The sequence below is a fragment of the Bufo gargarizans genome, chromosome 7 (assembly GCF_014858855.1).
Source record: "Bufo gargarizans isolate SCDJY-AF-19 chromosome 7, ASM1485885v1, whole genome shotgun sequence".
In the NCBI taxonomy this organism is placed as follows: Eukaryota; Metazoa; Chordata; class Amphibia; order Anura; family Bufonidae; genus Bufo; species Bufo gargarizans.
In genome coordinates this window covers 50,036,238-50,064,112 of record NC_058086.1, presented here as the reverse complement: position 1 = coordinate 50,064,112, position 27,875 = coordinate 50,036,238, and the positions used below count along the sequence as shown (strand labels likewise).

General features: G+C 48.2%; 1 protein-coding gene across 6 annotated transcripts in view; it reads right to left on the bottom strand.

Moving 5' to 3' along the window:
* Positions 1–27,875, bottom strand: part of SZT2 (SZT2 subunit of KICSTOR complex) — a 100,214-nt gene that overhangs the window by 44,898 nt on the left and 27,441 nt on the right. For 4 of the 6 annotated variants that reach the window (XM_044301643.1, XM_044301645.1, XM_044301646.1 and 1 more), the window contains exons 17-37: positions 27,281–27,359; positions 26,810–26,901; positions 26,527–26,695; positions 25,483–25,597; positions 25,144–25,257; positions 22,754–22,945; positions 21,840–21,943; positions 19,906–20,041; positions 19,711–19,824; positions 17,924–18,113; positions 17,272–17,325; positions 12,936–13,048; positions 12,581–12,851; positions 10,516–10,663; positions 10,158–10,250; positions 9,685–9,766; positions 7,976–8,245; positions 6,510–6,648; positions 1,886–2,002; positions 1,035–1,098; positions 767–952 (exon numbers count right to left, since the gene is read on the bottom strand). In XM_044301643.1, the coding sequence (XP_044157578.1) occupies positions 767–952; positions 1,035–1,098; positions 1,886–2,002; positions 6,510–6,648; positions 7,976–8,245; positions 9,685–9,766; positions 10,158–10,250; positions 10,516–10,663; positions 12,581–12,851; positions 12,936–13,048; positions 17,272–17,325; positions 17,924–18,113; positions 19,711–19,824; positions 19,906–20,041; positions 21,840–21,943; positions 22,754–22,945; positions 25,144–25,257; positions 25,483–25,597; positions 26,527–26,695; positions 26,810–26,901; positions 27,281–27,359 (2,842 nt within the window). The remainder of the gene's footprint in view (positions 1–766; positions 953–1,034; positions 1,099–1,885; positions 2,003–6,509; positions 6,649–7,975; positions 8,246–9,684; positions 9,767–10,157; positions 10,251–10,515; positions 10,664–12,580; positions 12,852–12,935; positions 13,049–17,271; positions 17,326–17,923; positions 18,114–19,710; positions 19,825–19,905; positions 20,042–21,839; positions 21,944–22,753; positions 22,946–25,143; positions 25,258–25,482; positions 25,598–26,526; positions 26,696–26,809; positions 26,902–27,280; positions 27,360–27,875) is intronic. The other 2 variants (XM_044301647.1, XM_044301644.1) reach the window with 2 other exon arrangements.

The following is a 27,875-nucleotide window of genomic DNA, read 5'->3' as shown; positions in this document are numbered from 1 at the left end:
TGACTCTGTGTATATACAGAGGAGGGGGCGATGGTGCATAAGGTGGGATATAAAGAGGGAAATGAGGATAAAACCATTTACAACAATGACAGAGACCGGGGACGATGCGCTTCATTTATAAAAGGGAATCCATCATTTCACAGCCCTAAAAACCTCTGGCGGAATCATTAAAGGCTCAGTTCTGCGGGAACGCTCGCACGTCGGCTGACATTAGCACACAAGAAGCCATAAAAGGATAATTGTTTCTAAATATACCGCTCCGAGACGGGAAATGCAAGCTCAGTCATTCCACACACAGCCCATCCCCCTCACGGCTTGGAATCTGGGCCAAAAACACCAGAGATCTGGATATATATATATTTAGGGTAGTTTTTTAGATCCTAAGCTGAAGAAATGAAAGTCTGTGAACTTCATGGGACCCATTAGGAAATCTCACTGACCCACAGCAGTGAAGCACATAACATAATGACATTACGGGCTTGTCTGCACTGTGCAAAATATAATTTATGCAAATAACCCCCCCAATATTTTCTGCATGCCACCAGGGCACAGCTGCCTCTTGGGTCCCACATTTTGTCCAGGTACACAATAAGATCTGCTTGCACCTAGGACAACGCTGCATTACCTTGCTCTACCACAAGAGGGAACAAACCTGCATGCAGTGAGCTCCCCCTAGTGGTAACTGCAGCCACAGTTTTATCAGGTGACTCTATGCTATACATACACAGCACAGAAATGTACTGATGTTTAGAAAATAATGTTGTACCTCTTTGAATTTCTGCAGAGAGTGCTCTGGCCCGAACACAAACTGCAGCTGCACCAGTTCCCTGAGACAATGCGGCCGTCCGTCCGATTCGCAGACATGAGAGAGCACCTTCCGCAGGATGGAGCGGCTGATGACACGCGAGTGGCGCAAGGCGGACACCAGCTCATCCTCTAGAAGCCAGCGGATCTTAAAAAAATCATAGAAGGGGTCAGGAGCAGACAGAGGGGTGATGCCTGGTGGCGAGGAAAGAGATCGGGGCAGGACCTACCTCACTCATTGTAAACTCAATGGCCTGCCTGTGCTCTGCCGGGAGCCTGGAGAGTGCGGAGAACCTGATGGTAAAGAGGACAGGGAGATAAACAGGGAATGCACACAGTTCTGCAGTGGCCTGGGGGCTTCCAAAAATGTGCACCATAGGCAGCAATGGAGCCTTGTTATCGACACCATCTGGGTCGTGTGGGACATATCAGTGCAGGAGGGACCACGCTGGATATCCTGTCTATACCGTCACATAGGACAGCAGTGCCTGGCGGAGACATTGTACCCCAACCTAGACAGTGCTTGCAATGCCAAGGCTTCCACCCTATCTATGCAAAATACCATTGATATTTGTGGGCATTTCTATGCACGTTAACCCATTCAATACCAGGCCTATTTTGCCATTACTTGTTTTTAGTTTTGGGATGAGGCCTTGTTTTTGGCAGGAGGGATCGTGCTCTCTTTAGGCCTGTCCAGGCGGCAGTAATTCCCATCTGTGTGCTACCCGCACCACCCTGGTATGGCACACTGCAAATGGTGCAATTCATACAGCCTTCTATGCAACAATACAGGAGCATTCCTTGACGCTGACATTTTAGAGGCTCCTAGAGGCTCATTTGCATATATTAAAACATCCTTTTTCTCAGCAGTGCAGGCACATATGTACACGGGACAACACAGATGCCTTCAGCTGCAACAGGTCAGCCAGTTTCATAGGTACAAATCTGCTGACAGATGCCCTTCAATGACTTCTCTGATAATCCAGGACCTTCTGACCACAAATAACATGAAGAAATTTTCCTGCATTACGGTAAAGCTGGAGGAAGCGTTAGTGGCAGAGGGCAGGCGCCAATATATCACCTCTGGTCCACATTGGACGGGAATCTCTCTAGTGTCGGTGGTATCTCCTCATCGGATCGGTATGAGGATGGCTGTGCGGGGGAACGAGGGAAGGAGACGCTGCTCTCGGAGGTGTACCTGGGGTAGAGGAGAGGATATGGAGCAAACTAAAAATCATAGCACAATGGAAGGGAGTGCAATGAAGGAGAGAGCAAGCGGTGCGAGCGGGATAGAGCAGGCAGAGCGAGCAAGCGGGACAGAGCAGGCAGAGCGAGCAAGCAGTACAGAGCAGGCAGAGCGAGCAAGCGGGACAGAGCAGGCAGAGCGAGCAAGCGGGACAGAGCAGGCAGAGCGAGCGAGCGGGACAGAGCAGGCAGAGAGAGCGGGACAGAGCAGGCAGAGAGAGCGGGACAGAGCAGGCAGAGAGAGCGGGACAGAGCAGGCAGAGAGAGCGGGACAGAGCAGGCAGAGCGAGCGGGACAGAGCAGGCAGAGGGAGCGGGACAGAGCAGGCAGAGCGAGCGGGACAGAGCAGGCAGAGCGAGCAGGACAGAGCATGGGTAACGGGGAATCATGGTTCAATTCCGGAGAGGGAGCCTGAGAAACAGCTACGGCTACCACATCCAAGCAAGGCAGCATGTGCGCAAATTACCTATTAGGTATAATTAGATGAGGGCCTGCAGGTGAGCTGACCCTGTAAAAGATTGTAGGTGCGGGCCTGCTTGTGAGCTGACCCTGTAAAAGATTATATGCGAGGGCCTGCAGGTGAGCTGAACCTGTAAAACATTATATGCGAGGGCATGCAGGTGAGCTGACCCTGTAAAAGTTTGTAGGTGAGCTGACCCTGTAAAACATTATATGCGAGGGTATGCAGGTGAGATGACCCTCTAAAATTTTTTATTTGAGGGCCTGCTGGTGAGCTGACCCTGTAAAACATTATATGCGAGGGCCTTCAGGTGAGCTGACCCTGTAAAACATTATATGTGAGGGCATGCAGGTGAGCTGTCCCTCTAAAAAATTTAATTCGAGGGCGTTCAGGTGAGCTGACCCTGTAAAAGATTTGAGGTGGGGGCCTGCTGGTGAGCTGATCCTGTAAAAGATTTGAGGTGCGGACCTGCTGGTGAGCTGATCCTCTAAAAAATTGAATTTGATGGCCTGCTGGTGAGCTGACCCTGTAAAAGACTTGAGGTGGGGGCCTGCTGGTGAGCTAACCCAGTAAAATATTGTAGGTGAAGGCCTGCTGGTGAGCTGACCCTCTAAAAGATTATATGCGAATAGCATATATGCGGGGGCATTATATGTGACGAATAAGCATGTTGATATGATGGAAGAGGAGGATGAGGAGGAGAAAAGGGAGATTGAACCATGTACCTTTGTTTGAGGTGGCAGGGGTGCAGGGAATACAGTGTATTTAGTACATTATAAACAACACATGTAAAGTGCCTTTATGTTCGGCCACTTTCCTCTGGTGGAGTAGAGAAGTCAGGGGCAATCCAGGCCTTGTTCATTTTTATAAGAGTCAACCAGTCAGCATTTTCAGTTGACAGGCGGATGCGCTTATCAGTTATTATGCCCTCAGCAGCACTAAATACCCTCTCAGACAAAACGCTGGCGGCAGGGCAGGCCAGCACCTCCAAGGCGTAGAGCGCCAGTTCGTGCCACGTGTCCAGCTTGGACACCCAGTAGTTGTAAGGCACTGAGGGATCATTGAGGACGCTGACACGGTCTGCTACGTACTCCATCATCTTCCAAAACATTTCCCTCCTTGTGACACTAGGCCGCGCATCAGGGTGAGGGTGCTGGCGGGGTGTCATGAAACTGTCCCAGGCCTTGGAGAGTGTTGCCCTGCCTCTGTTGGAACTGCTGTGTGTTCCCCTCGTCTCCCCTCCTCGGTTGCCTAAGGAACTACGGACTCTGCCGCCAGCATTGTCAGCTGGAAATTTTTGGAGCAATTTTTCCACAAGGACCTTCTGGTATTGAACCATTTTGCTCGTCCTCTTCACCACAGGAATGAGAGAGGAGAAGTTCTCTTTGTAGCGGGGGTCGAGAAGGGTGAACAACCAGTAATCAGTGTTATCTAAAATGCGTTTAACGCGCGGTTCGCGGGAAAGGCAGCATAACAAAGTCAGCCATGTGTGCCAGGGTCCCAACAGACAAGACTTCACTGTCGTCATCAGGAGGATGACTCTCAATCTCCTCATCCTCTTCCTTCTCTTCTGCCCACCCACGCTGAACAGATGGAATTAAACTTCCATGGGTACTACCCTCTGTAGCGGAGGCAACCGTCTCCTGCTCCTCCTCCTCATCATCATCCAATTCGCGCTGAGAAGACGAACTGAGGGTGGTCTGGCTATCACCCTGTGTAATGTCTTCCCCCATTTCCACCTCTTCCACATGCAAAGCATCGTCCTTAATTGTGAGCAGCGAGCGTTTCAGTAGACACAGAAGTGGGATGGTGATGCTGATCGCCGCTCATCATCTGTGTCGATTCCTCAAAGTCGCTTGTGAAGAGCGGAAGCTGACTGGAAAGGCGACGACCATGTTGCATCTGGTATTCCACTACTGCCCTCTGCTGCTCACAAAGTCTGGCCAACATGTGGAACATGGAGTTCCAGCGCGTGCTCACATCACCGGTGAGCTGGCAATTTTAAGCTCTGCTGCAACGTTGACAGACCGGCTGAAGCTGTCAGTGACTTGCGGAAATGTGCACACATGCGGCGCACCTTCACCAGTAGCTCAGGCAAATTGGGGTAGGTTTTGAGAAACCGCTGAACCACAAGGTTGAACACGTGGGCTAGGCATGGGATGTGTGTCAGCTTGCCGAGCTCCAAAGCGACCAAGTTACGGCCATTATCAGACACAACCATGCATGGTTGTAGGTTGAGTGGCGAGAGCCACAGCTCAGTCTGGTCTCTTATCCCCTGCCACAGCTCTGTGGCGGTCTGCTGTTTGTCTCCTAAGCAGATCAGCTTCAGCGCGGCCTGTTGCCGCTTCCCCACTGCAGTGCTACACTGCTTCCAGCTACTGACTGATCACTGACTGCTGCTGCACATGGATAATTCGGAGGTGGAAGTGGAGGAGGAGGAGAAGAAGGGGGGTTGGAGCCACTAATGTAGGTTCTGGCAAAAACCCTGATGGAAGTAGGGCCCGCAATCCTTGGCGTCGGTAGCACCTGTGCCATCCCAGGGTACGACTCACTCCCGACCTCCACAACGTTCACCCAGTGTGCCGTCAGGGAAATGTAGCGTCCCTGGCCACAAGCACTTGTCCATGTGTCAGTGGTTAAGTGAACCTTCGCAGTAAATGCGTTGGTCAGGGCACGGGTGATGTTAAGGACACATGCTGGTGTAAGGCGGGCACGGCACAACGGGAAAAATAGTGGCGGCTGGAGACTGCATAACGAGGGATGGCCGCCGAATGCCTCAGTGTCCACAAGCCTAAATGGCAACATTTCCAGGGCCAGTAATTTGGAAGTTGCGCATTTAGTGCTATAGCCTGTGGGTGGCTGGGTATTTGCGGTTGCGTTCAAATGCCTGGGGTAAGGACATTTGTACGCTGCGCTGGGACACAGAAGTAGATGTGGTCGCTGATGATGCTTGCGAAGGTCCAGGTGCAGGGAGGGAGGCAGCGGCCTATTACACGGTATTTTGCGCAGGATGCGCTAAAAATATATATTGCTGCTGTCACACACAATAGTCCTTACAAGGAATTTTGGGTTTATGAAACGTTTTTGTAGAAAAATTAATTCAATTACACTCCCTACACTCTCTGTCCCTTCCTATGCTCAGCTCTCCCTGACTTAGAATGAGCTGAACTGCGCATTATGGGGTGCTATATAGCACCCGATGACGCGTTCCGGCCAGCCAATCACTGTAATGCCAGTAGCCAACATGACTAAGGCATTACAGTGAGGGCAGTACTTACCTGCACGTTTATTAGCTGCTTAGCAGCCGCAAAACGTGCGGGAAGGGGACTCGAGCATTATTCGGCCCAGTACCATCATGTGCTGAGCATAGCGATGCTCGAGCCAAACTGGTATTCGGCCTAGCATGCTCGCTCAACACTACTGTGATCCTCTTTGGGACTAGAGAATATCTAACATATAAAATGCAGTATGAGAGCCAGCCTAGTGACATACATGAACAGAGATCGTGCACTCGCTGATAGGACCTGATAGGGAATCAGAGGTTCTGCAAAGATGCCGTCACCAGGACATCATGTCCTGTACAGTAACCTGACACAGGCCGGGGTCCCTAAGAAGAGCTGGGAGTGAGTAGACAGAGGTATGGTCTGGGGTCTTTATTTAGGGGTCTGAATTAATTTAGGTCTCTGGTCTTGGGTCTGAAAGTATTTAGATCTCTGGTCTTCGGTCAGAATGTATTTAGGATTCTGGCCTGGGGTCTTTATTTAGGGGTCTGCACTGGGGTTTAAGTTAATATAGGGATATGGGGTCTAAATTAATTTAGGTCTCTGGTCTGGGGTCTGAAATGATTTTGCACTTTGGGCCTGATTTGCTTTCTGCACAGTGATTTAGAAGTACTTGTGCTTTACTTGTTTTTAGAATTTTTCCTCTTGACAAAAAGCGATTGGTTGAGTTTCCCTGAGAAAGTTTTTTGTTAGATGTGGTTACTTTGCTTGCTTCCTACCGGGTATGCTGGGAGTCTTCGTTCACCCCCTCAATTTCCAGAGGAAGAGTGAGGACATAAATATCGAGCATAACACTCAGATCAGCCAGCGAGATGCTCTGCAGGTTTTCACTGTTCTCAAGGCAGCCGATCACCTCACCTGAAAGAGAAAGAGAAGTCTCTGGGTTCCCTCCTGCAGATGGAGCACAGATTGCCCCTGTGACAACAGGATGCGTCAGATACTCATCACCTAAATTGCTTCTTAGGGCTCATGCACACGGTCGTTGCCCATCCGTTCCTGCAAACAGCAGGTCCGCAATATGCGAGCACCGGCTGCGTGCACCCCGCATCACGGATGCTGACCCATTCCCTAGAATTGGTCCGCAATCCGGAAGGCCGGTGCGGAACGGAGGCACGGAACCACCAGGGGGAGCTTCCATGGGGTTTCTGTCCGTGTCTTCGCACCGCAAAAAGAGTAGTGCATGCACTACTTTTTTGTGTGCGGACTGCCAGATGCGGATTGCGGACCCCATTCAAGTGAATGGATCCGCATCCGCATGCGGCAGCCCAACGGTCGGTGCCCGTGCATTGCGGGCAGCAATTTGCGTGTGCATGAGGCCTTAACGAGACAGCAAAACTACAGTTTGTCTTCTATTTCCAAAGCAGTTTCAAGCTATTGCTCACCGTTATCAGCCATTCATGCTGGGAAATAGAAAACTCTCTTCCCCATGATGGATGGCCGATATCAGCCACTCTCCTTTTAATGCAGGCGCCAGCCTTTAGGGTTACTGGCCCTTTAAATGCGACTCCAGTTACTTATTAAGTGGTGGATGGAAATGTAGTGTTTTATTACATAAACATTTATTTCTACACTCTTAGTATACTTGACACAACAATTCCTTACTATTTTCAGGTTCTCTGCTTGCTGCCAGTGAATGGGAGCATTCTTATTTACAAACTAAGGCTGAAAGCCATCCCGAGGCAAAGTTTCTCACGGCTGAGGGTTTGTTACAACTGTATCCGGCCTAGACAATTCTTCATTTTGGGGCTGGATTTAAAAGGCAGAATTAATTTAGGGGTCTGAGTTAATTTAAGAGTCTGGTCTCAGCTCTGCTTCTTACAGCTGAGGGTTTCTCACAACTGGATCCAGCCTAGACAATCCTCTGTCAACTAAACAGATAAGCAGAAATCTCTCTGTACTAAAAGCTTGTTACAATGTATCAGTGCAGGTAATATGTATCAGTCTGGGGTCCGGATAGTTCAGATTGGATACAACTATAAGTAAACTTCAGCTGTGCGACATATTAGATTGTTACAGGTTTCAATCTTTGGATGCAATCAAGGTTCCAAATTCACTGACAGCAAGCAAACATCTTGTGAGGAATCAGACTGACTAAACTTTACAGAAAGCTGAAATCGCCTCTCATGCCTGCAGCGCCACCCTCAGTCTTCTGGATGTGGCTGCCATGAGGGCCTCCCTGACTTACCGAGGCAGGTGGGCAGCGTGAGGACGGGCATGGAGCCGTGCTGGTTCTTGTGCGTGACCGAGCAGATAAGGTTCACAAACAGAGGCGGCATCTCCAGCTCGGGCACCTCCTGACCGTTCAGCGAGTCTCCTCCCAGGACACTGAAGGAATCGTCATCCTGATTTACCGTCTCGGACTCGGACATGGATCCTGCATTATCCGAGTGCTCCCGATACTCCACCTCCAGGTCGGGGTCGCTCTCGGTAGCAATGCCCCCAGTCGATGTGTTACCTGTGGACGCATTGTAAAATTACAATGGGATGGGCAATTGCATGGCCTACACGTTCCCATCTCACACAGTGATCTCTTATTGCTGGAAAACGCCATCACTGTATTACTTCCGCCGATCCTGAGAATATAGGGGCCGCAGATCTGCCTTACCCACTGCATCCCCTTCATTGTTTTTCTCCACAGCGCCCCCCAATCACCTGGCTGCGCAGGAAACTTCATTCAAGTGAACAGGGCCAGCTGCAGTTCTCTGGGTGACCACAGGGGAGGATGGGGCGCCACTGTGCAGTGAAAACTTTTAAGGGGATGCAGTGTTATACTAGCGGACACCCGGCTGCAGCACCTGGGATTGGAGATAGCGGCCATTTAACCCTTGGATGCCGCAGTCAATAGCTACTGATGATGGCATCTGAGCAGTTACACAGAGGAAGGGTGATGAGTGACTGTCATGGCAGCTGGAGGACCTGTGAAGGCACTCAGGCCTGCCATCTTAGTACTCCCATTACCCCCTGACTTCACAGGTATTATACACCGGAAACTGAGGTATTGCACAAGCTAAAGAAGTTTAAAAAGGGTTAATAAAGTTTATCAAAATATGAAGAAATAAGAAAAAGATTAAAAAATAATGAAATGACAAAAAACATTTCCCATTTATCATATGGAAAATGTAAACAAAAAAACATCACTGGCCTCTGTGTCCGAAAACATCTGAAATATTAAATATCATGTTATTCACCTCCCTGAGAAAAATACGCACAATGCTGGAATTGCTACTTTTTGGCTACTTAAAAAAAAATTTAATAAAAAATGATCATAAAGTGTTATATATCCCAAAAACAATGGCCGAACTGCGTTTTTTCTTCAATTCCAAGCAATACTTAATCCTTTTTAACAGTTGCACAATGTTATATGCAGCATTAAATGGCGCCATTAAAAAGATGACTTGTCCTAAAAAACACAAGCCCTTGATGGTAAGGCAGACGGAAAATCCAAAAAGGTATGGCTCTTAGAAATTGAGGATTTAAAAGCAAAAATGTTGTGACCAAAATTGGCTTATTTTTTAAAGTGGTTATCTGATATCATAAACAGCCCCCCCATGTGCCGGGCCCCTCAGACGGAATGTACTTACCCCGCTCCCTGCGGCGCTCCTGGTCCCCGCACCGCTGCTTCTCCCTGTACACGGATGAAAACAATCGGGGGGGAGCAGCCAATGGCAGGTGGGGACGAGCCCCCCTAGCAAAGCGGTTGACGCTACAGAGGCTCGTTCCCGCCTGCCATTGGCTGCTCCCCTCCGACACCGGATGTTTTTTATCCGTGTACAGTGAGAAGCAGCGGCGGCGGTGCGGGAACCAGGGTAAGTACATTCCCTCTGAGGGGCCCGACACATGGGGGGGCTGTTTATGATATTGGATAACGCCTTTAAGGATTTAAAGGGCCCTCACCCTCCTCTGTGGCCTGTTCGGCCTCGGACGCTTCCATATCCTCGCTGGGCTTCCGGTCTCCAGTGTCCTGGGTCGTGTCCTCCTAAGGAGAGAAGTCATCAGCACAAAACCCGGAGAAGAACCAAAAACATTTCCTAGACTTCAGCGGCTGCAGATGAAACAAGTCTATGGACTGCACTAGAGAATTGCTAGAGACTCCATCTTCACAGGCACCTTACTGAATAAGTGGGGAATTGCCTAATATTCATTCAGGGGACTGCTGCAGTACAGTGGTCTAGGTGCAGTCAAAAACATCAGTAATTAACGGACTATCACTTTAAGGTACTGCTTGTCAAGCGATTCCCCCAATACGTTCCGTAGCGGGCGCTGACTGGCACCTGCAGAACAGCGACGTCAGCCGCCATGCAGGTGATTACAGAAGTAATACCAGGGCTTTGTAGTGGGGAACTGCTGGGTATGTACAGGACACTTACCTCTTTTCTCTGGGAGGACGGACAATAGAAGAAGTAATGCGGGTTTGATGGGACCGTCTTGAAGTGAAGACTTCCGATGGCGAGAAATTTATCCTACAAATAGACAGGTATAAGGAGGGTCAGTGGGGTCCGCATGGCTACAGCCGTAGCTTACTGGAAGCAGGTCGCCTTCCCACGGAGGAAATAGGGGTCAGAAGGGTAAGATTCAGCAACTTGTACAGAGATAAGCGGAAACAGTGCCAGGAGCAGCCACTTATCATCTAACTGACACAGCATATTGGTTCAGGCTAAAGGGGCACACTGATGAAAGACCATTAGTCTACAGTCATGTGTACGGCCAGATGGACGGAGACGGCACCTGAATGATTCTGTGCAGGTCTGGAGACACCTCACAGGGCAGGCCTGTCTCCAGGTGAGAAAGATGAAATTCAGAACACAGTCGGCCGCTCGGTTCTGGGGTCGGCACCTCAATAACTTCTTGTTCCCCATATTCTTCTGCTTCCACACTGGGGGAAAAAGATATTATAGTACTCAACGTAAAATACTTTCTTCATTAACCTCTAAATGTGAGCTCCATCTAGTGGTGGCTGTATAATCTGTATGTAGTGAGCTCCCTCTAGTGGTGGCTGTATAATCTGTATGCAGTGAGCTCCCTCTAGTGGTGACTGTATAATCTGTATGTAGTGAGCTCCCCTTAGTGGTGGCTGTATAATCTGTATGTAGTGAGCTCCCTCTAGTGGTGGCTGTATAATCTGTATGCAGTGAGCTCCCTCTAGTGGTGACTGTATAATCTGTATGTGTGAGCTCCCTCTACCAGAGGCTGTATAATCTGTATGTAGTGAGCTCCCTCTAGTGGTGGCTGTATAATCTGTATGCAGTGAGCTCCCTCTAGTGGTGGCTGTATAATCTGTATGTAGTGAGCTCCCTCTAGTGTTGGCTGTATAATCTGTATGTAGTGTTTCCCCCTAGTGGTGGCTGTATAATCTGTATGTAGTGAGCTCCCTCTAGTGGTGGCTGTATAATCTGTATGTAGTGAGCTCCCTCTAGTGGTGGCTGTATAATCTGTATGTAGTGAGCTCCCTCTAATGGTGGCTGTATAATCTGTATGTAGTGAGCTCCCCCTAGTGGTGGCTGTATAATCTGTATGTAGTGAGCTCCCTCTAGTGGTGGCTGTATAATCTGTATGTAGTGAGCTCCCTCTAGTGGTGACTGTATAATCTGTATGTAGTGAGCTCCCTCTAGTGGTGGCTGTATAATCTGTATGTAGTGAGCTCCCTCTAGTGGTGGCTGTATAATCTGTATGTAGTGAGCTCCCTCTAGTGGTGGCTGTATAATCTGTATGTAGTGAGCTCCCTCTAGTGGTGGCTGTATAATCTGTATGCAGTGAGCTCCCTCTAGTGGTGGCTGTATAATCTGTATGTAGTGAGCTCCCTCTAGTGGTGGCTGTATAATCTGTATGTAGGGAGCTCCCTCTAGTAGTGGCTGTATAATCTGTATGTAGTGAGCTCCCTCTAGTGGTGACTGTATAATCTGTATGTAGTGAGCTCCCTCTAGTGGTGACTGTATAATCTGTACGTAGGGAGCTCCCTTTAGTGGTGGCTGTATAATCTGTATGTAGGGAGCTCCCTCTAGTGGTGACTGTATAATCTGTATGTAGTGAGTTCCCTCTAGTAGTGGCTGTATAATCTGTATGTAGTAAGCTCCATCTAGTGGTGGCTGTATAATCTGTATGCAGTGAGCTCCCTCTAGTGGTGGCTGTATGGTCTGTATGTGTGAGCTCCCTCTACCAGAGGCTGTATAATCTGTATCTAGTGAGCTCCCTCTAGTGGTGGCTGTATAATCTGTATGTAGTGAGCTCCCTCTAGTGGTGGCTGTATAATCTGTATGTAGTGAGCTCCCTCTAGTGGTGGCTGTATAATCTGTATGTAGTGAGCTCCCTCTGGTGGTGGCTGTATAATCTGTATGTAGTGAGCTCCCTCTGGTGGTGGCTGTATAATCTGTATGTAGTGAGCTCCCTCTAGTGGTGTCTATATAATCTGTATGTAGTGAGCTCCCTCTAGTGGTGGCTGTATAATCTGTATGTAGTGAGCTCCCTCTAGTGGTGTCTATATAATCTGTATGTAGTGGTGGCTATATTATCTGTATGTACTGAGCTCCCTCTAGTGGTGGCTATATTATCTGTATGTAGTGAGCTCCCTCTAGTGGTGGCTATATGATCTGTATGTAGTGAGCTCCCTCTAGTGGTGGCTAGATATATAAACTAATGTCTGGTACAGACCCCATTGGGGACAGCGGGTCATGATTATGTCTGTAAAGCGCTGTGAAATATGTTGCCGCTATATAAGTAAAATGAATAAAAATAAATACAGGACCACTGCATAATGGGTAAGTCATGATGGGTGACGCCTCAGTGAACTTGTTACCTGGATTCGGAGTGCAGCACCCCACTGTCGCGCACACTCAGCTCATCTTCCTGCTCCAGGCTGCCTATACGGAAGCTGGCCTTCCGAAGTCGCCCATTCCGAGCGGGAACAGGGTCTGTCTGGGTCTCTCGGAAGCCGCGCAGGTGTCCGCACAGGGTCGAGAGGAAGTTGGTGATATCGATCTCTTGCAGCTGCTCCTCACAATAATCCACCGCTGTCAGGAGGTCCTGGTGGGGCACGCAGAGGGACTGCTGCAGGGCCTTGAACAAGCCTAAGAGGGAGAGAGGATGATGGGTGCCACTATGTAATCACTGACTCCGTGCCCACATGGCGGCAGCCCTGCCCCAGCTCTGACCTTTCACGTAGCACTGGTGGTAGTGCTCCTGCAGCAGATTGCAGTACGTCACCAGTTCCTTCTGCCGGTGGTGGATAAAGGGATTTGTCGATGGCCGCTCCTGGGAGTGAGACCTGAAGACCGGGCCACAGGAGAGGGTGCAAAAAAATCTAACTTAGAATGGATAATAATGCAGATCGGGCGTCTTAAAGGGACAGTGGCACAGGTTAAGGGGGTACTCCCATCTTGAACATATATTAACCTCTGGGACCCACACCAGTTTCCAGAATGGAGGTCCTCTGACCCACTGGTGAGGTGGCCACTGCCGGCAGCATCCCAGTGGACAATGGAGTGGTGGCCACACATGTACCAGCTCTCTTTACATGACTCCTGTACAGGGTGAGCCATTCTGGGGTGAGGGTGGGTCCTTGAGGTGAGGGCCACAATTCCTCAGACATCTCTGGCATAGGATATAATGATCTAAGGGTGAGAATACCCCTTTAATATGCAGCAGTTATCAAGCAGAGAAGTGGTGTATGATTAGCATGTACAGCGCAGAGCCAACCACAAACATCTGTAATGCGTCTCACGCGGGAGGGGGGCGGCTATGGTGCACGGGAGGCTGCGGCGCCCATATTGGCGTCAGTCTGATAGGAAGCCAGTTTACCATTTGGTATTGGTACTAGGTACACCCACGAAAACACAGGGAGAACATACACACTCCATGCGGAGTCACTGTCCGCGACAAGTTGTTAGGCCAAAAATCGCCATGTAGCGCCGCAACAACGCAACTTGCGACAGCGCATGAGGTCGCAACAGGAAACCCAGCAACACAACCCCACTCGCTTACACTGGATGCGATGCTGTAGCGCTACACTGTGACCTATGGCTGTGCGGTGTCTGTCGCAGCTGAAGTCGCGGTGTCGCACCAGCCTTATGGGCCCTTTACACGATTGAAACGATCACCTCTGACCAGCGTTACTAGTAATGCTCGTTAGCAATGATCTTGCAGTGTAAATGCGCCGCTGATCACCCGATTATGTGAACGATCTTCTGCCAGCAAACAACGAGACAGTATGGGGAAGAGCGACGGCATTAGCGATCACCCCCCCCATACTCTGGAGGAGATCGCTGCATGTAAAACGTGTCTCCTTCACTAGCGATCAGCAGGAAGGAATCTGCTAGATCTTGGTGTAAGGGACCAAAGTACAACTTGCTGGTGCACTGAGGCATCACAACTAAAAAGAGTGACATATGACAGTCACCTGTGGCTTACATCGATCCCCCCCTGAAGTCACTCGTGATGTCGCACCTATCGTGTCATGGACGCATGATGCCATGTGTAGTGCCTCCGCCACACTCACAGTAGTAACGTGCAGCCTACGTCACAATTTCCTGTCCTGACGCTCTGTCACATTGTATTTCAATGATGGTCAGCCGGCACTCCGTATGGAAGCGTGGTGCACGAGTCCAGGACCAAAGTCCTAGTACAAGCAAAAGAAGAGACCGGCACGCACTTTTTCTTCTGATAATTCAATCGCTCTTTATTCGCCACATCTAGAGTATTTAGTGACGCGCGTTTCGGCTCTGATGCGAGCCTTTCTCAAACAAATGGCATACAAAAAATCAAGCAGTATACATGATTTAAATAGACCGCCTAGGCGGAAATGACATCAGGTAGTCATGGTGATCAAACAAACGAGGTGAAACAAAAAATCTAATAATCAGAAACACGTGAGAAGCAGCCCAACTGCAGCAGCATCAATCAAAGCAGTAGTAATTGACGATCATACGAAATTCTCCGAGTGATCATAATAGCTTGCAGTTCAGATGATGCGGTTGGGGGTTCCTCACGTTTTCTGTAAAAATACAAGCAAATACAAAATTAAGATTAAAATGTATATAAGAAACAGAGCATGGAAATTTACAGGAAGCTATTGAGATCATACTCCCGGTTTAACCCCATGGGTTCCAGTGTCTGAAGTGTGTGAATCCAATAAGATTCGCGTTTTTTCAACATTTTCAACCGATTCCCACCTCTTCGAGGTTGTTGTATCTGCTCAATTATTTGAAAGCGCAATTGCGCAATATTATGCTTGCAGCGATCAAAGTGGTAGGGGACCGGTAGAAGCAAGTTGTTTTTTCTTATGGTGGACTTATGCTTGGAGAAGCGATCTTTCATTCGCATGGATCTTTCACCTATATATAACAGTCCGCAAGGGCATTTAAGTAAATATATAATAAAACTGCTGTTACATGTGAACAGACCCCGAACTGGAAATCGCTTGCCTGTGTGGGGATGTGTGAAATATTCCCCTTTAATTACACTTGAACAGTGTATGCACCCCAGGCAAGGAAATGTGCCCTTTCTAGGAGTGGATAGAGTCTGCTGGCGCTTCTCAGTTTGCGCACTGCCCACATCTGCCCTCACCACCATGTCGCGGATGTTTTTATTACGTTTATAGCATAATAAAGGGGGACTTTTAAACTCCTCAATAGAGGGGTATGCTCGGGACAAAATATTCCAATGTTTAGAGAAAATAGAACGACACTTATTAACCCATGGGTGAAATTTAGTAACAAATGGTACACGCAACCCCCTGGACTCCTGTTTAGGGGTCAAGAAGGTAACCTTACCCCTCTCACTACCCAGCAGTGCCGTGGGATACCCTCTATTCTCAAAGGGGGATGATAGCTAGAGAAATGAAAAAGGGAATTTCTATCCGTATTTAAGCTATCATCCCCCTACAGTAAAAAAAGCGTTACCCCATTCCCAGTTCCAGAGGGTACGTAGGATTGTCTCCAATGCTGAGGTGAAAGAAAAACGTCTCGATGAAATGTCTATGAGATTTGAGAATAGAGGGTATCCCACGGCACTGCTGGGTAGTGAGAGGAGTAAGGTTACCTCCTTGACCCCTAAACAGGAGTCCAGGGGGTTGCGTGTACCATTTGTTACTAAATTTCACCCATGGGTTAATAAGTGTCGTTCTATTTTCTCTAAACATTGGAATATTTTGTCCCGAGCATACCCCTCTATTGAGGAGTTTAAAAGTCCCCCTTTATTATGCTATAAACGTAATAAAAACATCCGCGACATGGTGGTGAGGGCAGATGTGGGCAGTGCGCAAACTGAGAAGCGCCAGCAGACTCTATCCACTCCTAGAAAGGGCACATTTCCTTGCCTGGGGTGCATACACTGTTCAAGTGTAATTAAAGGGGAATATTTCACACATCCCCACACAGGCAAGCGATTTCCAGTTCGGGGTCTGTTCACATGTAACAGCAGTTTTATTATATATTTACTTAAATGCCCTTGCGGACTGTTATATATAGGTGAAACATCCATGCGAATGAAAGATCGCTTCTCCAAGCATAAGTCCACCATTAGAAAAAACAACTTGCTTCTACCGGTCCCCTACCACTTTGATCGCTGCAAGCATAATATTGCGCAATTGCGCTTTCAAATAATTGAGCAGATACAACAACCTCGAAGAGGTGGGAATCGGTTGAAAATGTTGAAAAAACGCGAATCTTATTGGATTCACACACTTCAGACACTGGAACCCATGGGGTTAAACCGGGAGTATGATCTCAATAGCTTCCTGTAAATTTCCATGCTCTGTTTCTTATATACATTTTAATCTTAATTTTGTATTTGCTTGTATTTTTACAGAAAACGTGAGGAACCCCCAACCGCATCATCTGAACTGCAAGCTATTATGATCACTCGGAGAATTTCGTATGATCGTCAATTACTACTGCTTTGATTGATGCTGCTGCAGTTGGGCTGCTTCTCACGTGTTTCTGATTATTAGATTTTTTGTTTCACCTCGTTTGTTTGTTTGATCACCATGACTACCTGATGTCATTTCCGCCTAGGCGGTCTATTTAAATCATGTATACTGCTTGATTTTTTGTATGCCATTTGTTTGAGAAAGGCTCGCATCAGAGCCGAAACGCGCGTCACTAAATACTCTAGATGTGGCGAATAAAGAGCGATTGAATTATCAGAAGAAAAAGTGAGTGCCGGTCTCTTCTTTTGCTCTGTCACATTGTATCAGTGCTTGTAGAATGTATCAGCTGACATATGATCTACACTGCCTACCCCTGTAACAAACCTTCAGCTGTGAGAAATAACAGGCAAGGACAGGCTTTCAGCCGGGTACACGTTGTGCCATTTTAGCAGAGGTGGAGAAGAAGCCACGAGCATCCCACAGCAATGTGAGCACAACATACATCATACATGGAACACGCTCAGCACATGCAGCGCAAGCACTGGTGAGGCCCACCATGTACCCCCACCCTCGGACTCCGCACCCAGCACCCCAGACCAAAGCATTGCGGGGACTGATACTACCTGCTGTTAAATTCTTGAGAGATTTCCCGCGACACAGACTCCTGTACAAACTCGCTGAAGAAGAGAGCAGGAGGTTAGCAGCCGCCACACGACAGAACTACTAGGGGTCTCTTGTCTGCACGCCCCCCGCTCTGGAGGACTCACTGCAGCAATATACTAAATGGTATACAAACAAGATACAAACTGGTATTGCAATCCATCCACTGATTGAATGGAGCCGAGCCGCAATACCACACACAACCTGCGCAGAGATGTGGCACTGTTGTTGGAACACAGCAGCAATGTTTTGTAATCCTAAACAACCTTTTGGCTCGACAGCTGCTAATAGGACAGGACTACAGAAAAAACACATTCTCTGAATACATTTCTCCTTCCTGAAGTCTCCGCACTGAGATCAAAAGATAAAACTGCTGAAAAATGCAATAAAAACATAGTATAAAAACTATAGCAAGCCCTGACAATCGCATGTATTCTTCTGGGTGCCCTAGTACACCGCAATGTAACATCGGACACTGCGGTCCATACGGTACACAGGGCAACATGGAAGGCGACCACAGCAGAGACTACACCACCTATAGACACAACATGTGTTACATGCAGAATCACAGCCGCTCCGTGCACATGAATTACTATAGACTGCAAGGGTCATCACCTGAAGAACACGTCGCAGGACGTCCTCGGCTGCCGGGAGCTGACTAACTGCTCCCGCAGCGCCTCTAGTGGACAGTTGTACACATAGACAGGGCAGCGGAGCCGGCGGCCGGAGAGCATGTCCTGCAGGGAGGACTGGCGGCTGAAGGAGATGTGCAGATCCCTCCTGTGTTCTGTCTCTTGTCCGTTGTCTGAAGGACAAAGTAAAAATCTGCTTGTCACATCATATGAGGGCATTTACATGAGAACTGACCCTTAAAGGGGCCTCTAGTTTATGTAAATCAATGTAAAAGCTTAATCGTTATATAAGTGAAGAATATTACGGCCAGGCTGATAACAGGGAACACAAGAGGTCATTCACCGACAGAGAAAATGAAGACTGTGGATATTTCATAGAGAGATAGATGAATAGTATGCAAATAACACAACAAATCTCACAAAACTTAAAACTATAATCCAGACTTCTTATTTTTAACATAATCTGACACCTAGAAAGAATCCTGTACTGATCCTGAGTTACATCCTGTATTATACTCCAGAGCTGCACTCACTATTCTGCTGGTGCAGTCACTGTGTACATACATTACTTATCCTGTACTGATCCTGAGTTACATCCTGTATTATACTCCAGAGCTGCACTCACTATTCTGCTGGTGCAGTCACTGTGTACATACATTACTTATCCTGTACTGATCCTGAGTTACATCCTGTATTATACTCCAGAGCTGCACTCACTATTCTGCTGGTGCAGTCACTGTGTACATACATTACTTATCCTGTACTGATCCTGAGTTACATCCTGTATTATACTCCAGAGCTGCACTCACTATTCTGCTGGTGCAGTCACTGTGTACATACATTACTTATCCTGTACTGATTCTGAGTTACATCCTGTATTATACTCCAGAGCTGCACTCACTATTCTGCTGGTGCAGTCACGGTGTAAATACATTACTTATCCTGTACTGATCCTGAGTTATATCCTGTATTATACTCCAGAGCTGCACTCACTATTCTGCTGGTGCAGTTACTGTATACATTACATTACTTATCCTGTACTGATCCCGAGTTACATCCTGTATTATACTCCAGAGCTGCACTCACTATTCTGCTGGTGGAGCCACTGTGTACATACATTACTTATCATGTACTGATCCTGAGTTACATCCTGTATTATACTCCAGAGCTGCACTCACTATTCTGCTGGTGGAGTCACTGTGTACATTACATTACTTATCCTGTACTGATCCTGAGTTACATCCTGTATTATACTCCAGAGCTGCACTCACTATTCTGCTGGTGCAGTCACTGTGTATATACATTACTTATCCTGTACTGATCCTGAGTTACATCCTGTATTATACTCCAGAGCTGCACTCACTATTCTGCTGGTGGAGTCACTGCGTACATACATTACTTATCCTGTACTGATTCTGAGTTACATCCTGTATTATACTCCAGAGCTGCACTCACTATTCTGCTTAGCTCAGCTCCTATAATGCAGGGGGTGCAGTTAGGTTTTCCTATATCAGTTGACCGTACATATGTCACTTCACTGAATGTAGATTAGAAAGTCACTGAACACGCAGGGAATGCTGAAAGATTTCAGAACTGCAGTCTGCAGAGCTATGAGTGCAGCTCTGGAGTAGAATTCAGGATCTGTACAGCATTAATACAATATATTTATAATATTGGGCGACTGTCATACCCTTCAGTCTATACCCAGTATTAGACACCCAATATCTGCAGGTCATGTCATCTATATATATATGTGTGTACCCCTCTTACCCCCGGCAGGAGTGATGCTCAGTGTGGGGATACTAGCATTGGACAGATTTTCTGTGTGACCATTCCCCTCTGCGGACCCCGAGGTGTCTGTGGGGGTCATCAGCTTCTGGACATCTGTGGTGGAAATGCCGATCAGTAATGAAAACCTCAGACAGCAGCAAATGTGACGGCATGTGACGACCCTGCGCTGTGTACCTGTGAAGGCTGCGGGCAGGAAGGTGAGGAGCACGTGCTGAGCATTGACCAGCCGGGCGTAACAGCGCCATCGAGGCAGCTCCTCAGACTGTGACACCGCTCGGCCGTCCTCCGTCTCCTCGGTGGGACATGGACTCTGAGGAGAGAATAGATCTGAAGCAGCGATACAATGTCTCCTTAAATAAATGTCCAAGATTAGAAAAGCTTGGCTGCTTTTGTCCAAAAATAGTACGTTCCCCCCAATTCACTTCAATGGAACTGAGCTGCAATACCAGACACAACCTGCAGACCAGCGTGGCACTGCTCCGGGAAGACAGCAGCCACGCTTTTCTAACCCAGGACAACCCCTTTAAAGCCCCTGCCCACGTTTTACAACATTTAAACCACCTAAAACCTCACACAGATTTCCAAATCTTTTCAATATCAAATGCATTATACTCCGCTCACATCCAGAGCTGCATGCAGCATTCTGCTACTTATCTGCACTCTGCAAAAGCCATCATTTCATCTAACAACATAACTCTGAAGGTGGCCACCGGATGACCATCGCCTGTGTATGGGGGTAGCAGCAGATGGCAGTGGAGAGAAGGCACTGGAGATAATCCACTGATAGGACGGGGTGTCTGGCCGTGGCCTACTTACCTCTCTCTACAGAGAACACATGCAGGCCTGGCCAAGCTGAGCATGCATGTGTATGTTGGAAGGAACAGCTGGTGGTCAGGTGTGCACATGTATTGGGAGGGCTAGGTGACAGCTCAGCAGAGTATGCATGAGGATAGCTGAAGTGTATGGCTAGGTTATCTCCCTCACTGTCAGACTGACAGGAAACAAGATTCCTGACTGCAGCTCTGGCTGTGACTGGAGTCAAGAAATAAACCATGGCCCACATTTTATGTCAATTTATTAATGTAAAGCTCTCGATATTTTCCTTCATCAGGACGACATCTGCTTATGCAAATAGCTACATGTAAATACAAGGCAATGCAACAATGTAACGATATCCCACAAGGAGGGGATTTACATGGCTGAAAATACATATATTTGCATAGTAAAATAATACTATGGGGGGGGGGGGGGGGCCGAGGCAGTGACTGCAATCACTCTGAAAAATCGAGTCTGTAAAAACAGCATGCCGACAATGACATGATGTATGGGAATCACTACATAAGCAATTCCCCCACATACTCTGGAAGGTAACAAAGAAAGCTAAATCTGGATTACGTCCCACTCCCAGTCGGTGTAGACCGAGGGAAACATTAGGGAATCGCAGTTTAGGCAGTTTCCCAGTCCATTAGTGTAGGTCTTCGATTCCACAGCAGGTTCTTTACAGGTACAAAACTTTAACTGGTATTCTAGCAATGGGACGTTAACCCCTAGCCACTGGGTGGGGGAAAACTGCTAGGTCCATGGGGGTCTGACCGCTGGGACCCCTGGCATGCACGCTGTCGCTCTATTCACTGACAGAGAAGGTGAAGCACAGCGCTTGCTCATCCCCAGCAGCTACACAGAGATGGATGAAGTGCTAGCTCACATGCTCGACCGCTGCTCTATTCAAACAGCGCGTTCAGGACCCTAGCGCTCATACATCTCGACCGTCTCCCACCGATCTACCAATTATCCCTTATCCAGTAGCAAGAGGAGATGAGAATACCCCTTTTATTGGAATGATGACATCATCACACCTACAACTTGTTGATTAATTTTTGTTCCTTGGGGGTGTGGCCACTCTTAAGCAGTATAGCCTCTACATCCAATAGGAAGCAAAAGGGGAGTGGCAATGGGCAGGCCTTCACAATGACTGACAGGTATAAGAGGGGAGGGGCGGGCTCAGATAACACGCTGATGTCATCACATGGACTTGTGGCTGAGAAGACTGGGAGTGCAGACTGCAGGACTGTTATAATGAGCCGGAGACCGTCAGTAAGCTGGAATACCTGTAATGTGCTGGCTGCTGAATTCATAGGCTCCTGGTGACTAGTATTTGATGAATGAGAAGAATCGGCAGCCTCCGGGGGGATTGTGCTTCTCGAAGATTCCTCTGTAAGAAAAGGTTTGTCAAACACATTCCGTTACTTAAAGCCCCCTCCAAGCAGATATCCAGGCCCCTCCCCTCGCAGAGGCTCCTCCCCTCTGTCTACATGCAGTATTTACCAGTCTTCCCTTTCTCACTGGTGCGTTATTTGTATTTTATAATCATTCTGTCTGTGCACTGCTTGATTGGAGTCTGCCTCATCAGAGGCCCTGGCTGCTGCTCAGTCACACCATGCTTTACACTGCAGCTCTGCTTGTATAGAAGGACTGCTTTTTAGCTCTGCTCCATAAGGGCACAGCTATTATCAGTGACTGCTGCCTAGCTGCACGATCTACTGAAGTCATAATACTACAAAGTCCATGTTGTTCTGTTCATACCCTACGCTTTACACTGCAGCTTAGTTTTCTCAGACTACCTGCTGTGCATAAGAACAAGCTCAATAAGTCAAAGCATGGAGAAAAATCATTATAAAATGCATGTTTCAAGAGATAAACCATCAATAAGAAAAAGAGACTGAGGTATTAGGAGATTCTGACGACAACTTGTCCTCTTCTGGTATCAGGTTGTCAGGGAGATCTTGAGCGGACGCAACAAAACCAAATACAATATTCACTTCCTAAAAGGGTTAAATTGTAAGCTGCACACCTGGTGTCCATGACAAAATCGTTCCTGACAGATATCAAAAGGGGACATGTTGTCATGAGAATGCCTCAGTAGTGCAGCCTCAGGCCTGTAATGACTTGTCATTAGTCCACTATGTGCACTTATACGAGGGGCCGAGGGCCGCTCACTTGGGAACAATGGCCCTGAACATACCTCTTGGGTAAGTAAAGGGAGCAGGGTGTCCGTCACGGTCACGTTGCAGGACCTGCTCCATAAACGTCAGGTGGTCTTGATCATCAAGTGGGATCTCCTGGTCACTGAGGTCACCCTGAAGGCAGCTGTGAAATAAACTGAGCAGCATATCATTCGGCAGAGAGGCCTCCATTGACGAGCCTTCCGATTCAGCTGTGGAGAAGAAGCAAAAATCCTACGTTTCATTTACTAGTTAGACCTTAAGGCTCCATTCACACGTCCGCAACGTGTTTTGCGGATCCATGGAGCCGCAGATCCGCAAAATACGGAAAGCGGCAATGTGCGTTCCGCATTTTGCGGACCGCACATTGCCGGCACTAATAGAATCTGCCTGTTCTTGTCCGCTGCCCCATAGGAATGAATGGGTCCGCAATTCCGTTCCGCATAATGCGCAACAAAATTGCGGACGTGTGAATGGAGCCTTAAGGGGATGTCTTCCTTAGAAGAGCATTTTATAGCTAAAAATTCATTAAGAATACTGTTGAATAATTTTTTCAAAATATCGTGATAAGACATGCAGCTCCATTTTTCCGATACATAGCTCCAAATCTCCAGCATAGGCATAGAGTTACATGATAAAATTCTGTCTGCCTTGGGACACCACTAGAGGGAGCTTAGAAACTTACTATATATACATATAAACAGCCACCACTAGGGGGAGCTCAGGACATTACTACATACAGAAATATACAGCCATCACTAGAGGGAGCTCAGAAGATTACTATATACAGATATATACAGCCACCACTAGGGGGAGCTCAGGAGATTACTGCATACAGATATATACAGCCACCACTAGGGGGAGCTCAGGACATTACTACATACAGAAATATACAGCCATCACTAGAGGGAGCTCAGAAGATTACTATATACAGATATATACAGCCACCACTAGGGGAGCTCAGGAGATTACTACATACAGATATATACAGCCACCACTAGAGGGAGCTCAGGAGATTACTACATACAGATATATACATCCACCACTAGAGGAAGCTCAGGAGATTACTACATACAGATATATACAGCCAGCACTAGAGGGAGATCAGGAGATTACTGCATACAGTTATATACAGCCACCACTAGAGGGTGCTCAGGACATTACTACATACAGAAATATACAGCCATCACTAGAGGGAGCTCAGAAGATTACTATATACAGATATATACAGCCACCACTACGGGGAGCTCAGGAAATTCTAGAGGGAGCTCAGGAGATTACTACATACAGATATATACAGCCACCACTAGAGGGAGCTCAGGAGATTACTGCATACAGATATATACAGCCACCACTAGAGGGAGGTCAGGAGATTACTGCATACAGATATATACAGCTGCTACTAGGAGTAACTCAGGAGATTACTACATACAGCTATATACAGACACCACTAAAGGGAGCTTATTGCATACAGATATTGTGGGGTTTCGCTCTGGTAGATAGGGTAAGCGGGTGCAGTACAGAGGCAAAATACAAGTTCTTAACTCAAAACGTCAGTGTTTATTCACACTTGAGGCAATTGCACAAAACAGCAGTAACTTTGCAGTCTTGGTGTTAATTCACACACAATGGAAAGTTCATATAACACAAGTCACCTTGCTGGCAGTAGTCCACAGCAGGCTTTAGGGGGCCTGTTTCCCCAGCGTGCGGCTTTCAGCCCTCCAGCACAGAACAAAGCCTCAGATCCCAAGAACAGAGACCTCTCTGCTTAACCCAGCTGCCTATTTAGGGACAGCCAGGTGCTGAGAAAACCCGGACCAGAACTTCAACTCCGGACCAGTATTTGACCTCACCTGGCTGGAAACCAGCCCAGCCGCACATGCTGGGAGGAAAATACCTGCCTTGCCAGACACAACCCCTCACTGTGTCACAATATATAAAGTGAACACAATCATATCAATGTACACAATGAGCTCCCTCTAGTGGCGGCTGCAGAAAGTGAGAACTGTAAATGCTAATCAAACAAATTAGTGCCCCCTTCCCCCCAGCAGGAACAGGAAGGACAATTTATGACAGCGATTATCGGACAAGCAATGACAATGCCAATGAGTTATCAAAACTAGAGCAAAGCACCAATCAGCTTTCAGATTCCATGTTTCAGAGGCTCCTGATTGGCTGCTGGAAACTGCTGCCCTTTGACTTTGCCCTTGTTATTATAACCCTCCTCAATCTCTGAAGCTTCATATTACTGACATTTTGGGCAAAAGAGCAGCAGCACCAGGGACTGCAGTGCATCTTCAGGAGCCGAGCAAGCAGATGTAGTGAATGTACGTAGTAAAGGCCCATAGTTTGGATTATCTGATAATCCGGCACCTTCCAGATTATCAGAATTTTGCTGCATCTTTCTTACCTCTGCTCAGCGATAAGAAGAACATTTCAATCTGTTGGCATCTGGGCAGCAGTTTTATCAGATCGAAGTGAAACGGGACCTCTCTAATGCACGTTCCGCCGCTCTCCGGGGGGTCTGCAAACAAGGGGACGCACCAGCGTTAATGCAGAGCAGATGCCCAGCTGCGGGCAGAACAATGATTCAGCTTTCCTACAGCCAGGCAGGTGGACAACTGCAAAGCTGCAGGCTGTACGGCAACGGTTTCAGGTCTGTGGCCTTTCCGGGCATGCTGGGAGTTGTAGTCTGGCAACAGTTGGAGACGACTACTTTACAGTGTCAGACGTTCAGACGTATTCTCACCTGTCTGGTCGGTTTTCTGCAGGATGGGGGAGCCGCCATCTTTGTTCTGGCAGAGCTGCACAACGTACTCGAATGTCAGCATGATGTTTATACAGCTCTGGTCTCTGGGAAACAGCTGCAAGGAAGGGAAGACCGTCACTGACCGGAGAGGAAACACCGGCACCGAAGGCCATCACCGGAACCATCGCCTGCTGCCGCTGCATTCATCTCTACGGGGCTACTCGGCCCATCTTCAGCACCATAGAGATGAAGAAGCAGCGGAGCACATACTGGACCAACGCACTATTTATACCGAGTGGAGGGGTGCAGAGGGCTCCCCAGCTGTCAGACCCCCACCCATCAGACACTTAGCCCCTATCCTGTGAAAATCTTTTGACTTCAGACCCCATGCGCACTGCTGTGTCCGATTGTCTGACAGTTTTTGTGCGCATTCTGGTCTGAGATTTGCGGATCGGCTGCACGGAGCTGTGAAAAACACACAAAGGGGTAGGCATGGTGCAGGGGTTAAAAAAAACTAAAAAACTCACGGGTCACTGGAGCCCAGGTTCTAGCATTAGATCCCCCGCAGGACCTGCCATCCACGTACAGGTCACCACTGACAGCCAAATAATGGCCTCAGAGGCGGCAACTGGCACATGCCAGGCCCACACACATCACGGGCATTGACAGGCCAGCAGCGGCGGCGTGCGTGTGGACAACAGGACCGGAAGCGGAGGAGTCGGGAGCATTTTTTGCAACTTTGTAATAAATTTTGTGTTTCAATTGACCATTTTCTCTGCTTTCTGTCAGTGAATGCAAAGTATTAGGTCCAATCAGAGTGGCAGACTTCAGATATAATCAAGAATGATCCCGTTTACTGACAGGAAGCAGAGATAGTAGACTTATCTCACCTCTATGGTCGGCTGTACGTGTCACAGCTAGATCCACAGCCGACCACCAGAACATATACGTCGTATTACACACAACAGAAGGCAATCGCTTCCCAATATGTGCTCTCTCAGCCCACAGTATAAATGGCGCCTCACCGCGTGGCCAGACACTCACCGCCTGAGGGATCTCAGAATACATAAGCCCCTGAAGGTGTTTCCAGCTCTCCGAGGTCCCCAGGACAGAACCGCTCTGAGGTTCCACCCAGCATTCAGACACCAGATGCAGCTCCGTGTCCTGCTCTATGGCCTCCACCTCCGTGTCATTGTCTTCATCCGTAGAGAAGCTGTGCACATACAAACGGGCAGACATTTTTCATTTCCTTGCTGCTGTCCCTAATTCTAGACATCCCCTTTAAGAGATTATTATGGCTCAGTCTGCACGGGGAGCGATAACGCACCTGTCCTTGGTGGACGTCACATGCGGTGGGAAGAGGATGTACTGGATGATACAGCTGTGCTTCTCGATGCTGTCCTCCCCTATAGCGTCGTTCTGAAAGACAGCGACGGACAAAGACACCTTCACACCTTGCGCTTTCGCTGAGGTTGGAAGGGTGGATGTCACAGGGGAGACAGAGGTGCCAAGAGGAAAGACAGGGGAACCTGGAGAGGGGCAAGGGAGAAAGCCGTCGGCCTCTCATGAGCATGGCCAGCCGATCCCTGGAGACACACTTTAACTAAAACGGACTATATAACGTTTCCTTGGGATCTGGCGACTGTCCATGGGAGCACCCGAGAGCGATACAACGGGGGAATCACAGAGGTCCAGGAAATGAGCAGCAGCAGAGGCGTCCAGAAGCCACTTGTCTCACCCCCCTATTATTATAACAGGGATTCGCCTGTGCCGAGGGCAGAGAAGGGAAGACGCTCACCTGAATGGGGACCTCCAGCACCATGTTAATGATGCCTTCTCCACTGGACGCAAAATGGAAGCCTTCAGAGAGTCGGATCCTGTGGCGGAAGGAAAAGAGAATGAGGGTAAGAGCCAAACCTGACCACAAAGAAGCTGTTTCCGTAATACATCTGTCCAGGTTGAACCTAGGGCTAGTATATCTGTCTGCATACATGGGAGATATCCTGGTATGGCCCCCTCTGCTGTAGGGGCGACATCATTACCAGAATTGGCTTTGCTGGTCTCTCTTTCAGCTTTTCTGAAATTCTGTAGGAATCTGAAATGGTTTATCCAACCAGTGGTCGAGGATGGCTACGAATATGGCCCAGGATGGCTACGAATGTGGTCCAGGGTGGCTACGAATATGGCCCAGGATGGCTACGAATGTGGACCACGATGGCTATGAACGTGGCCCAGGAAGGCTATAAATGTGGCCAAGGGTGGCTATAAACGTGGCCCAGGGTGGCTATAAACGTGGCCCAGGGTGGCTATAAACGTGGCCCAGGGTGGCTATAAACGTGGCCCAGGGTGGCCATAAACGTGGCCCGGGGTGGCTATAAACGTGGCCCAGGGTG